General features: G+C 49.0%; 2 protein-coding genes across 5 annotated transcripts in view; one reads left to right on the forward strand and one right to left on the reverse strand.

The window, feature by feature from the left end:
- LOC119275290 (DEAD-box ATP-dependent RNA helicase 14-like) overlaps nt 1–4,863 on the forward strand; it is a 5,222-nt gene extending 359 nt beyond the window's left edge. The window contains exons 2-13 of one of the 3 annotated variants that reach the window (XM_037556109.1): nt 44–305; nt 903–983; nt 1,119–1,238; nt 1,319–1,393; nt 1,697–1,966; nt 2,281–2,631; nt 2,733–3,010; nt 3,157–3,465; nt 3,540–3,596; nt 3,682–3,723; nt 3,797–3,832; nt 4,412–4,863. In XM_037556109.1, the coding sequence (XP_037412006.1) occupies nt 57–305; nt 903–983; nt 1,119–1,238; nt 1,319–1,393; nt 1,697–1,966; nt 2,281–2,631; nt 2,733–3,010; nt 3,157–3,465; nt 3,540–3,596; nt 3,682–3,723; nt 3,797–3,832; nt 4,412–4,493 (1,950 nt within the window). In that variant the 5' untranslated portion in view covers nt 44–56 and the 3' untranslated portion in view covers nt 4,494–4,863. Of the gene's footprint in view, nt 1–43; nt 306–902; nt 984–1,118; nt 1,239–1,318; nt 1,394–1,696; nt 1,967–2,280; nt 2,632–2,732; nt 3,011–3,156; nt 3,466–3,539; nt 3,597–3,678; nt 3,724–3,796; nt 3,833–4,411 lie in introns of all 3 variants that reach the window. The other 2 variants (XM_037556108.1, XM_037556106.1) reach the window with 2 other exon arrangements.
- Nucleotides 4,864–5,409: 546 nt separating this feature from the next.
- Nucleotides 5,410–7,636, reverse strand: LOC119275291 (phosphoenolpyruvate/phosphate translocator 3, chloroplastic-like). Of its 2 annotated transcripts, none has more exons than XM_037556111.1 (8): nt 7,243–7,636; nt 7,010–7,138; nt 6,685–6,923; nt 6,447–6,531; nt 6,210–6,332; nt 6,041–6,109; nt 5,792–5,921; nt 5,410–5,694 (listed from the first exon to the last, which is right to left on the reverse strand). In XM_037556111.1, the coding sequence occupies exons 1-8, from the start codon at nt 7,591–7,593 to the stop codon at nt 5,624–5,626; spliced, it is 1,197 nt and encodes a 398-aa protein (XP_037412008.1). In that variant the 5' UTR covers nt 7,594–7,636; the 3' UTR covers nt 5,410–5,623. The 2 variants fall into 2 exon arrangements, with proteins under 2 accessions (XP_037412008.1, XP_037412007.1); XM_037556110.1 differs by having other exon boundaries at nt 6,210–6,335; nt 7,243–7,635.
- Nucleotides 7,637–10,710: the final 3,074 nt, after the last annotated feature.

Consider the following 10,710-nt stretch of genomic DNA (forward strand, 5'->3'; position numbering starts at 1 on the left):
GCGGCTCGGTCCTGATCTGATTTCCTTGTTCTTTTCCGCGTAGGGTTGGGAGAGGAATGGCGTCCGCGGCGCCGCGCTACGCGCCGCCAGATCCGACGCTGCCCAAGCCCTGGAGGGGCCTCATCGACGGCACCACCGGCTACCTCTACTTCTGGAACCCGGAGACCAAGGCCGTCACCTACGACCGACCCACCGGCCCCCCTCCCCCCGTCGCCCCCGCTCCGGCGCCGGCCCCGGCCCCCGCTCCCGTCCAGCAGCCCCAGTACCACCACGACGAGATGGCCAGGCACAGAGACCCGCCGGAGGTATAACGCAAAAATCATCTCCCCGTTTTGGGGGTTTTTAGTCCCTCTCCCGTAGCTTCTGTAGCTTAATTTCTGGGGTGCAAGTAAATGCGCGTACGAGATTTCCTTTGTGATTCGTTCGTTTGTCGCATAGCAGCCGCAAGCTTGCGACGCGTCGCTCGCAGAATGCGTGCGCCTCCCGATCATTTGGAGGCGGGGTTATATTTCCTCCCCAGCTTCTCACCATCTGCACGCTACTGTTACATCATTGTTTGTTTGTTTCGCGTTGTATCTGTGTCATAATGTAGATGAGCATGGTATACAACACGAATGTCACTAGCTGTTAAGCATAAACTTCAGTTCTTTCGGCAACCTACCCGAATGCCACTAGCCAGGAAGCAGAAAGTATAGGTTTATTGACCTACTATCTCATGTTGGGGTTAAATTATGCGCTTTGCATTGTATTTGTCTCATTAACACAAGCAAGCATGGTTTAGAATAGCAATGCCACTTAACTATCAAGTGGAAATTTCAGTTTGTTAAGCCTACTAATAGCTGTAACTGGGGAATCTATTTCATTAACTATGCAGTATCATGACATGTTCTTCTTGTTCTCAGCGTCACACTGAATCTGCCGGAAACAGAGTGCAGAATGCGCCCTTTGCTGATCACAATGCAAGGAACGATCCTTCTTTTGAGGTAACACATTTCTCGCACGTTACAGGCCACATATCTTATACCGCATAGCTCCATAAATGTCACAGGAGTGCCACTTCAACTATGATGCATATCTTGTTCTGCTCCCAAATAGTAACATGCTATCCTCTTTTTCAGCAGCGCTTTTCAGCTGGAGCAAACCCTGCACCTGTGCCTTCTACTAACCCAGCTCCACAGGCTGACAATGGAAACATGTCGGTAGATGCATACCGTAAAAAGCATGAGATTACTATTATTGTATGTGTTCAATTTCTTTTATGCCCCCAATCCCTCGTTGTTGTTATGCGCGATGTACTTAGTTGTTCCATACCTTTTAGTGCCCGGGACGTGAAGCTCCACCGCCATTCATGTCGTTTCAGTCCACAGGCTTCCCTTCGGAGATTCTAAGGGAGGTACGTGCACATAATGCATACAAGTAGTAGTAATGCACTGCCTTATACCCTATTTGAAGTCAACGATTTTAATTAGAGTTCAACATGTTCCGTTGTCTTCTCCAGCCTGCTATGGTTTGAAAAATATGCTCTTTGTTTTGTTGTTTCTTCTTTAGCTACAATACGCCTGAATTGGTTTCTATATAGCTAAAATGTTGTGTCATAGGGAACCTTTTCCTCTTTGTCCTATTGTATGTTGGGCTTGAATATTTAGGTTGTATCAGCTATACTATTCAGTTGTTCACATATTACTCATGTCTACAGGTGCAGCAAGCAGGATTCAAAGCACCAAGTCCTATCCAAGCTCAATCGTGGCCGATTGCTCTAAAAGGTAGTGATATTGTAGCTGTGGCGAAGACAGGTTCTGGAAAAACCCTGGGTTATCTACTTCCAGGGTTTATACTTGTTAAGAACCTACGGCACAATTCAAGGGATGGGCCAACTGTGTTAGTTCTGTCTCCAACCAGGGAATTGGCAACACAGATTCAAGATGAAGCAATCAAGTTTGGTAGATCATCGAGAATTTCATCTACTGTATGTTCCTTCTATCTTTATGTGTGCACTACACTGCTCTACTCTTAGACCACTTAATTCACTTGTGTATCCACATTGCTACTCCCTCTGTCCGGAAATACTTGTCATCAAAATGAATAAAAGGAGATGTATCTAGACGTATTTTAGTTCTAGATACATCCCTTTTTATCCATTTTGATGACAAGTATTTTCGGACGGAGGGAGTAGATGCTAATGTTACTCGTACCTAAGAAATGTAATTTCCGTTTTATGTAACCTACATATTGATACAGCCGTAACAGAATACTGTCTTAATCATATTTTTTCTTTTGCAGTGTCTATATGGCGGTGCTCCAAAAGGCCCTCAGCTAAGAGATTTAGAGCGTGGTGCTGACATTGTTGTCGCAACTCCTGGTAGACTGAATGATATACTAGAAATGGGAAAAGTTAGTCTCCGTCAGGTAGCTTATCTCGTTCTTGATGAAGCTGACCGCATGCTTGATATGGGGTTTGAGCCACAAATAAGAAAAATTGTGAAACAAGTGCAACCGAAACGGCAAACTCTTATGTTCACTGCCACTTGGCCAAGAGAGGTGAGGAAAATAGCTTCAGATTTGCTCACTAACCCTGTCCAGGTTAACATTGGGAACTCTGATGAGCTGGTTGCAAATAAGTCAATCACCCAGGTAATAAAAAATGCTATTTTTTCTGCAGGGTAAAAATGCTATTTTCTAGGCTGAGGTATATTTTGCTACGTTGTTTTAAACTTGTTTGTTACACCTTGCAGCTTGTGGAAGTTACCACATCTTTCGAGAAAGGGAGGCGCCTTGATCAGATCTTGAGACAACAGGAGCCTGGATCGAAGGTGATCATATTTTGCTCCACGAAGAGGATGTGTGATCAGCTGTCTCGGAACCTATCACGGCAGTATGGTGCTTCTGCTATTCATGGTGATAAATCACAGGCTGAGAGGGACTCTGTGTTGAGTGAATTTAGGACCGGCAGGTGCCCAATTCTTGTAGCCACTGATGTGGCTGCTCGAGGCTTAGACGTGAAGGACATCAGGTTTGAACTTTAACTTTGCAACTTCTTTGACTTTCTAGTTTGACATGGATATAGCTCATAATGGTGATGGTTGAATACACATTTACTATTCTGTAGTTTTCTTAAATGTTGTGCACTGACAATCCTTCCCAAATCTTTTGCCGCAGGGTTGTTGTTAACTATGATTTCCCAACAGGTGTTGAGGACTATGTCCATAGAATTGGGAGGACAGGCCGGGCTGGTGCGACTGGAATTGCATACACATTCTTCTGTGACCAGGATTCTAAGTATGCTTCAGATCTTGTGAAGATTTTGGAGCGTGCGAACCAAAATGTTTCGCCAGAGTTACGAGCTATGGTCGGCCGTGGAGGGTATGGTGGCAGGGGGCCACGGCGGTGGGCATCTTCTAATGATTCCTATGGTGGCCAGGGAGCCTATGGCAGCCAGACTAGGGATGGTCCAAGCTTTCAGTCGAGGTGCATATCAGTTTCTATTTGATTTGAATACTTCATTCAGGACTTGTGCCAGCCTGATGAATCATCGTTTGCAGCTTCAATAACAGCAGCAGTGGCAATCAATATGGTGGCGCTCCAAGCTTCCATACCAGGTATGGCACCAATTCCTATTCTCTAATTCCTTTTCAGTCTCATCCATACCTGCTGAACTTTCACTTGCATCATTCATAACAGCAGTAGCAACAATCAGACCAGTAGCGCTGCAAGTTTACCTGCCAGGTTAGTATAACTTCCTTGTTTCCAGCTTATATACCACTGCTGATAATTAATCAATTGTCATCTGGCATAACAGTGGCGGCTCTGGTGAAGGTCTCAGCTTTCATGATAGGTACTGTATCCATAATAGTATATGCTTGTACCTTATAAGTCATAACATCATGTCACTCCACAGAGAGGCACATGGTCACATACTTTGCTGTTCACCTGTGCCCATGCTATGCAGTGTCCTTCACATTTATAAAACAAACAGAAACATCTGATTGCATTGTTAGCTACCAATATTTGCTCTTAGATCATATGTGGTGATTGGATGGATTGCCTAGTTGAATTATCTGATGTATGCATTTATACCTCTTTAATATGCATCTCACTCGATAGAGGCACATGTCACCAACTTTGGAGTTCACCTACGCCCACACATACCGTGTCCTTGAAATTCATGAAATAAAGAACAAACAGTCTGATTGCATTGGTGAAACTTTTAGCGTAGCTGAATCAAACTGTATTTTATGGTTGACAAATTGAGTTAACTGCCACTTTACTTTAAGCGAAAACATGTTGTCTGTTTTGTTCCATCCTGTTGACAACTTTATTTCATCTATATCAAATAGTAGGGTTTTTCATCGGGGGTGTGATGTATCTACAAAGGCTATATATAATTTAATGATCCGCTTTGTTCGATTGGCAGGTTCTATAGCGGCTCTAACCGTGGTGGTGACCGTGCTAGGAGCAGGAGCCCTCCCAAGGCCGTGGGGGTCTCCAACTGGTAAAATGCATCACGATGGTGACGAAACAACGGAGTAGATGGAGTTGGTTCCCTAACCAAATCGTAGTATCAGTCAATGTTGGTTTAAGCAAAGCGTGTCCTGGAACTTTGCTGACATAGGTTAAGCGTGTCGGATATTTTGCTATGTTGATGTGGTGGTGTCTCGGAGGCGCTTTATACGGTGTCCGTATGCTGGCGTTAGTACTCTATGAAACCTGGAACCTCGGACCTCTTTATGCCTGGTAGTCGTGTTATAATCTTTCGGAAACCGGACCGGTTGAGCCATGAATTTTGGACGGAACCATGTAAGTTATGTTGGCTGTTGTAAATGCTCTCGGCATGGCTTGATGTTGAACTGAAATGCCCCACACGAACTGCTGAACTGTTGTGCACATCTGTGCCTTGCTTGTGCTCTATAGCAAGTTTTCTCAGAGCACAAGGGGAATGTTTGGTTGGTGCCCAGATTTACCCTACCAAAATTTTGGCAGCCCTTCATTTGGTTGGTTACCAAATTTTTGGTTATCTGTGGCATCTTGCAAACTCAACTCAGATGTTGCCACTTTTTGGCGACCTCCAGCCAATTTTTTGGCTAGCCGATTGTTGGCAAAAGTTCGGCTTTCATTTGGCTGGTTACCAAAATTTTGGTTGCCTATGTGATCTTGCATATTCCGAAGATTTTGGCCAACAGAGGGTCAAGCAATGTCTTGCAAAATTTGCTAGGGGCACAAGCCAAACATGCCCGCTTTTCTCAAAATTTGTTATGTGGTATTCTCAGGGCGTCTGAGCATACTGTACTACTACCTCCGTCTGAAAATACTTGTCATCAAAATGGACAAAAAAGATGTATCTAGAACTAAAATACATCTAGATATATCCTTTTTATTCATTTTGATGACAAGTATTTCTGGACGGAGAGAGTATTTGTCAGGAGATTTGACATTATTCAGGGAGGATGTTACAAGTCTTCAAGACCAGCAGTTTGGTCCTGTTACTACTGAAAGAAGCTGCTGTGGCCTGTAGTACAAGTGTACTACTGGCCGTGGCAAGTTCTGTACAACCTATCTCAATACATTTTCTCTCTGAATAACTATATCGATCTAATCTTGTACCACAAAAACCTGTATCAGAATGTCTTCATGAGCTCTTTGGCTTTGTTTTCTTGAGCCTGGAGTACAGGTAAACTCCCGCAAGTGCCGCACCAGTCCCTGCAGTTGCAAGGAGAAACAAGTCAGAAGAGAATTGCAGTAGAAAAGACACTGCTCGAGTAAAAAAGAGATTGCAGTGTGGCCAATTTGTTTTTACCCAGTGCGTTGACAGGCGAGATGGGCGTCCGGAAGAAGAGGACGGAGGAGACGATGACCACCACACGCTTGACGCAGTTGGCCACGGAGTGGGTCACGGGCGACACCCTCGCCAGGATCATGTACGACAGCTGCCATTACCATTGCCAGGACCATCGTCAGTAACAGTGTTACAGATCATGCATTCTGTTTGTTTGGAGCTGACTGAAGCCAGAACCGTGTGACGGTTTGTCATGTGTCTCTCGCTCACCTTCTGGTAGCCATGGAAGCAGAGGCCGGCCAGGGCCGCCCTCACGCACAGCTCCTGCAGGTTCAGGCCCTACAAGCCAGAGTTCACAATAGTTTATTAGTCTACTAGGAATTATGATGATGCAACAGTTCAACTTGTCTGGATTTTGCAGACTTCGAGGTTGACTCACGGTGCTCTGGAGGAACGCTGGGGAGAAGCTGACCCCTTCTGCAAAGATCATCAGAGGCAAGGATAGGAGGAAGGACAGCACGGTGATCACCGAGAAGAGGTTTATGTCGTCCATGAACTCCTCCTGCTGCAGCATTACATGAACAAATTCATCAGTGTTTGGGATTTGGAAAGAATCGTAAGATAGTACAGTGCTGAATTGTTACTGGTGAACTGAAGAAGGAGAAGAAGGAATCACCTCTTCGCCGCCGAGGAGGCGCTTGCTGAGCACATTCCTGGTCTGGTTGAGCAGATTCGACGCCATGGCGCTCCAGAATCCGACCCTGCCTCAACGGAATCATTTATGTACCGTGAGAAAGCGACGGGATTCTTCCCGGCCCCAATTATTCGGGGTCGACGGCAAAAGGGAATATAATCATCGGGCCATGATTTAGGGACAATGTTCTCCGGTGGTCAGCGGAGCAGACGGGACGAACCAGTTGAAGGAGACCTCGGTCAGCGATGCCAGGGCGACGCCGCCGACGATCGGCACCAGCGAGCCCAGCACCAGCGGCGACGGCACCTCACCGAGGAAGAAGGCGGAGAGCAGCACGGTGAAGAAGGGCTCGGACGCCTTGACGGTGTGCGTGAAGGAGACGGCTACCTTGCCCAGGCTCATGTTGGTGAACACCGTGCCCAGCATGTGCCCGGCGGCCAGCGGCGCGATCTTGGCCAGCTGAACGGGAGCAGAGGCTTCAGTTCGCGGGGAGCGAATTCAGAGAAAAGCAGAGGAAGAAATTGTTGTTCAAATGTCTGACGGACCTGTGCGGCGGAGAGCTTGGGCACGGGGTGGAGCTTTGTGGCCCACATGAAGAAGATGACGAGCGAGCCGAAGGCGAGCTGGAAGGCGGTGATGGTGTAGGGGAGCGGCAATGGCAGCACCTGGAGAACCTGCGGTTGTGGCAAAGCGGGTTTGTTGAGTGGTCGGTCACGCACGGACGGACGGCGAGGAACAGGGGAGGGGATGCCAATGGCGCGGCGCGTGCGTAGCGTACCTGCTTGTTGTAGATGTTGAAGTAGATGTTGAGGAGGTACCAGGCGACGATCATGGCGCCGAGCTGCACCGTGCCGGCAATGCCGCCGCCCGCGGCCACCTCGTGCGACGCCGGTGCCAGTTCCGCCCCAGCAGCCGCCGCTTTTGCCGTCCGCGCAGGCCGTCTCCGCGAGAGCAGCGACAGGGACATGGAGTGGAGGGGAACCTGCTGCTGCCCGCGAATCCGGAGAGGCACGACGGCGTCGCGGCGGGCGGTGGCCGAGCAGGAGGCGATGGCATGGCGCGAGGTGGAGGAGCACGCCCAGGCAGCCGCGGAGCGGGAGGAGGCGAGGGAGGCCGCGGCGCGCTGCATCTCGCCGTGTCCTCGTGGTTGGTTCGCTGGCGCTTGGAGCTGCCCGAGCCGCCTCCCTTATAGGGTCCCCCGAGATAAGTACACTTGTATAACGACGTTACAGGGAGGGGAGGGTGGCGCCGGGTGAATCTCGCCGCGATCCCGTACAGATTCGTCCCCCCCTGGTCATACTCCTACTAGTACTACCTTGTTTTTTAAACGTTTGCAGAAACTGCAGTGGGCGGTACGTGCACTGGAATGGAACATGTAATGTGTGGCCAATCCCAATCCATCCGCCTCAAAAATAAAGGACGGTTTGGTATGTGGAGAGCGCAACAACAGGGAGAGAAAGAACAGCCGTCAACTACGAGCGTCACGAGTGGCGTGGAAACCCCGTGCCAAAAGGAAGGAAGGCGCGAGGAAGACGATGGCGAGGCAGGAATTGCCGCTCTGACGGCCGGCCGGCGGCTTCGCCACGGGAGACTGATGAAACTCTCCGTTGGAAAAGCTCATGGTTTTGGTTTTCTGATGCGTGGTTTTATTTTCTGACGAAACTCGTGCCATCATCTCTGTTGATGCTGCCATGCCAATAGGACCCGCCTGAGGATGCATATGGGCATTTTAGCGACGCCGACGGGATCCGCTGCCGTGCAGCCAAGCCGTGTGATAATAAGAATAAGAATAACGACGGTGGTGGCTGACAAAACAAAAGCGAAAGCAAACGGGGACGGAGACCGGATCATGATCGGGAAATGAGCAAAGGAGGTTCGTGGGGAGTGACGTCACGTGTGCTCGGTCGGATGAGTAGTCCACGGCGCCAACTCAACTGACCGATTGGATGCAGGCGGCGATCCATCGGTACAGACGTACAGTCCGTCCGTCCGTCCGTCCGTACGTACATGGCTACTGGTGTGCCACCGGCAGGAGAACATGGCCCATGCCCGCCCCCTCATCGAAAAGGAACAAACCGTCCAGGCCCAAGGAGGCTCTTCCAAACTTTGACTTCAGAAAAGCTTTCCATTCTGTTAGTTGGGTGAAAAATCCTTTTTTTTACTGAGGGTATGCAAATTGCGTACCTTAGCTTTATAGAAGAAGAGAAATAAGAAATACAACAACGTCAATCATTCGCTGCGGAGAACGAAGGTGACCAACTGCACACCCGGTTCGTACAAGGACAACCAAACACAACAACACGGCTACGACACAAGAAGCCTACCCAACACCGAGCCCCTTGCCGTGTCTCGGCCGACACTGAAGACCTTCGAAGAACAGCAACTCCAACTTCCTTGGAGTAGCCAAGGACGACCGTACATGGCACCGAAGGAGAAAGATCCGGGTAGCGGTGAACGCCGGAGGAGTGCATCATGGGACCTCGAGTCTCCCAGCACAATGCTCCCAACAGAGTAACAACCTCAAAGACGTTGCCATCATGTCGATCCTACGAATCAAGGCTTTCGCCCCGGAGGCAGCTGCAGATACGAGGTCGCGAGGAAGATGGCGTTGCACTCGGCGAAGCCTCCAGGAAGGTGAATGACACCCGCAGGTGCCATCAACGCCGGTCCGGCCACAATCGAACATGATTTTCATCCGTAGCTCTGCACATCTCCAAGTCTCCAAGATCTCGGCCAGTCCCGATCAGATGCCTCGCACCGCCGTCACCGCAACAACTTGCCATCGAAGCGCCCCTCACTGCCGAGGGAACACGCCTAAGGCCATCACCTTCAACATCGACTAGGAGCCGCAACAACCACCGAGCGGTGCAAAGCCAGTTCCGCCACGGTCGCCTTCACCCACGCCAAGGGACTGCCACTAGAATGAATCCGACCCCCACCTCCGACCACCCTCCGACACCCACACCGCCGAGGCATCGCCGCACGCCTCACACGGCAGCAACCGAACGCCCGCTGCCCGCCAAGACCCTTCCTGGCAAGGCCTCGCAGCGCCGCCGCCGCCATGGCTGCCCTCGCACCGCCGCCACCGCCAGTGCCGGTGCACCACCTACATCCTCCATCCTTCGATTAGGGTTTTTTCTCAGCGTTGGTGCAACTGGATCAGTGAACTGCTGGGCACCAGCGAAACTGTTGTCCTGCTAAATGGGTCCCCTGGTTCATGGATAAATTGCAGACATGGGCTCAGGCAAGGGGCCCCATCTTCCCCTATCTATCGTTGCAGATTTCATTTTTTGTAGAAAACTGTTGTGCTTAGAAACTAAAATTACTGTCCTTGCCCATCCTCACGGTAACAACTAACATTCGCAATTGCCATCCCACTCAACAAACGTTCCCTGATTATCATTACCCTTTCTTTTGCAAAAATGACTCAAATCTATTATAAAAGCTCAAATACACAGCACCTCAAACCTAACAAAAAATTACATTGAGGTCCCTGAACCACTGCCAAAACTGAGTCAACGACGTTCTGTTGTCCTCGCTCCCATACCCGTGCTGACCATGTCAATGCGAGCCAGGAAGCTTTCATGCATGTGCCCCTACAAATCAATGCCCCAAAGTCCCAGTTGTTGTTGCTGTTGAACGCTTGAATCGATCTGAAAATCCTAACACCAAATTTTGCCGTCGCATATGCACGATGAGAAACTAACCTCAGCGCCCCGAGGAGCTCGTAGAGATGAGGGGTGAATAGTGTCGTGTTGCTTTTAGCTGCAAGTTAAGCCGAAAATACATTAAAAAAGCATTCTAATGGTTGGCCTGAACAGCTGCTGCAATACGACGTATATTCATCAAAAAACAAAGTTGACATCTGAATAACACATTCCCCATGTCTCCAAAATAAAGTAAAATAAAACCTATAGGATGCAAATGGGTATTCAAGAAGAAGTTTAGGCCTGATGGTACTATTGGGAAGTACAATGCATGACTCATGGCCAAGGGCTATACCCCAAAAGGAAGGTGAAGATTTCCTTCATACTTACTCGCTTGTGACTCGACTGACCACTATTCGAGTACTATTTTCATTAGCTGCCTCACATGATCTTCTCGTTCATCAAATGGATGTCAAGAATGCTTTCCTAAATGGAGAGTTGGACGAGGAAATTTACATGGAACAACCAATGGGTTTGTAGTGGACGGTCAAGAAGGGAAGGTGTGCAAGTTGCTGAAGTCTTTGTATGGACTTAAGCAA

This window comes from Triticum dicoccoides, chromosome 3B (assembly GCF_002162155.2).
Source record: "Triticum dicoccoides isolate Atlit2015 ecotype Zavitan chromosome 3B, WEW_v2.0, whole genome shotgun sequence".
Classification (NCBI taxonomy): Eukaryota; Viridiplantae; Streptophyta; class Magnoliopsida; order Poales; family Poaceae; genus Triticum; species Triticum dicoccoides.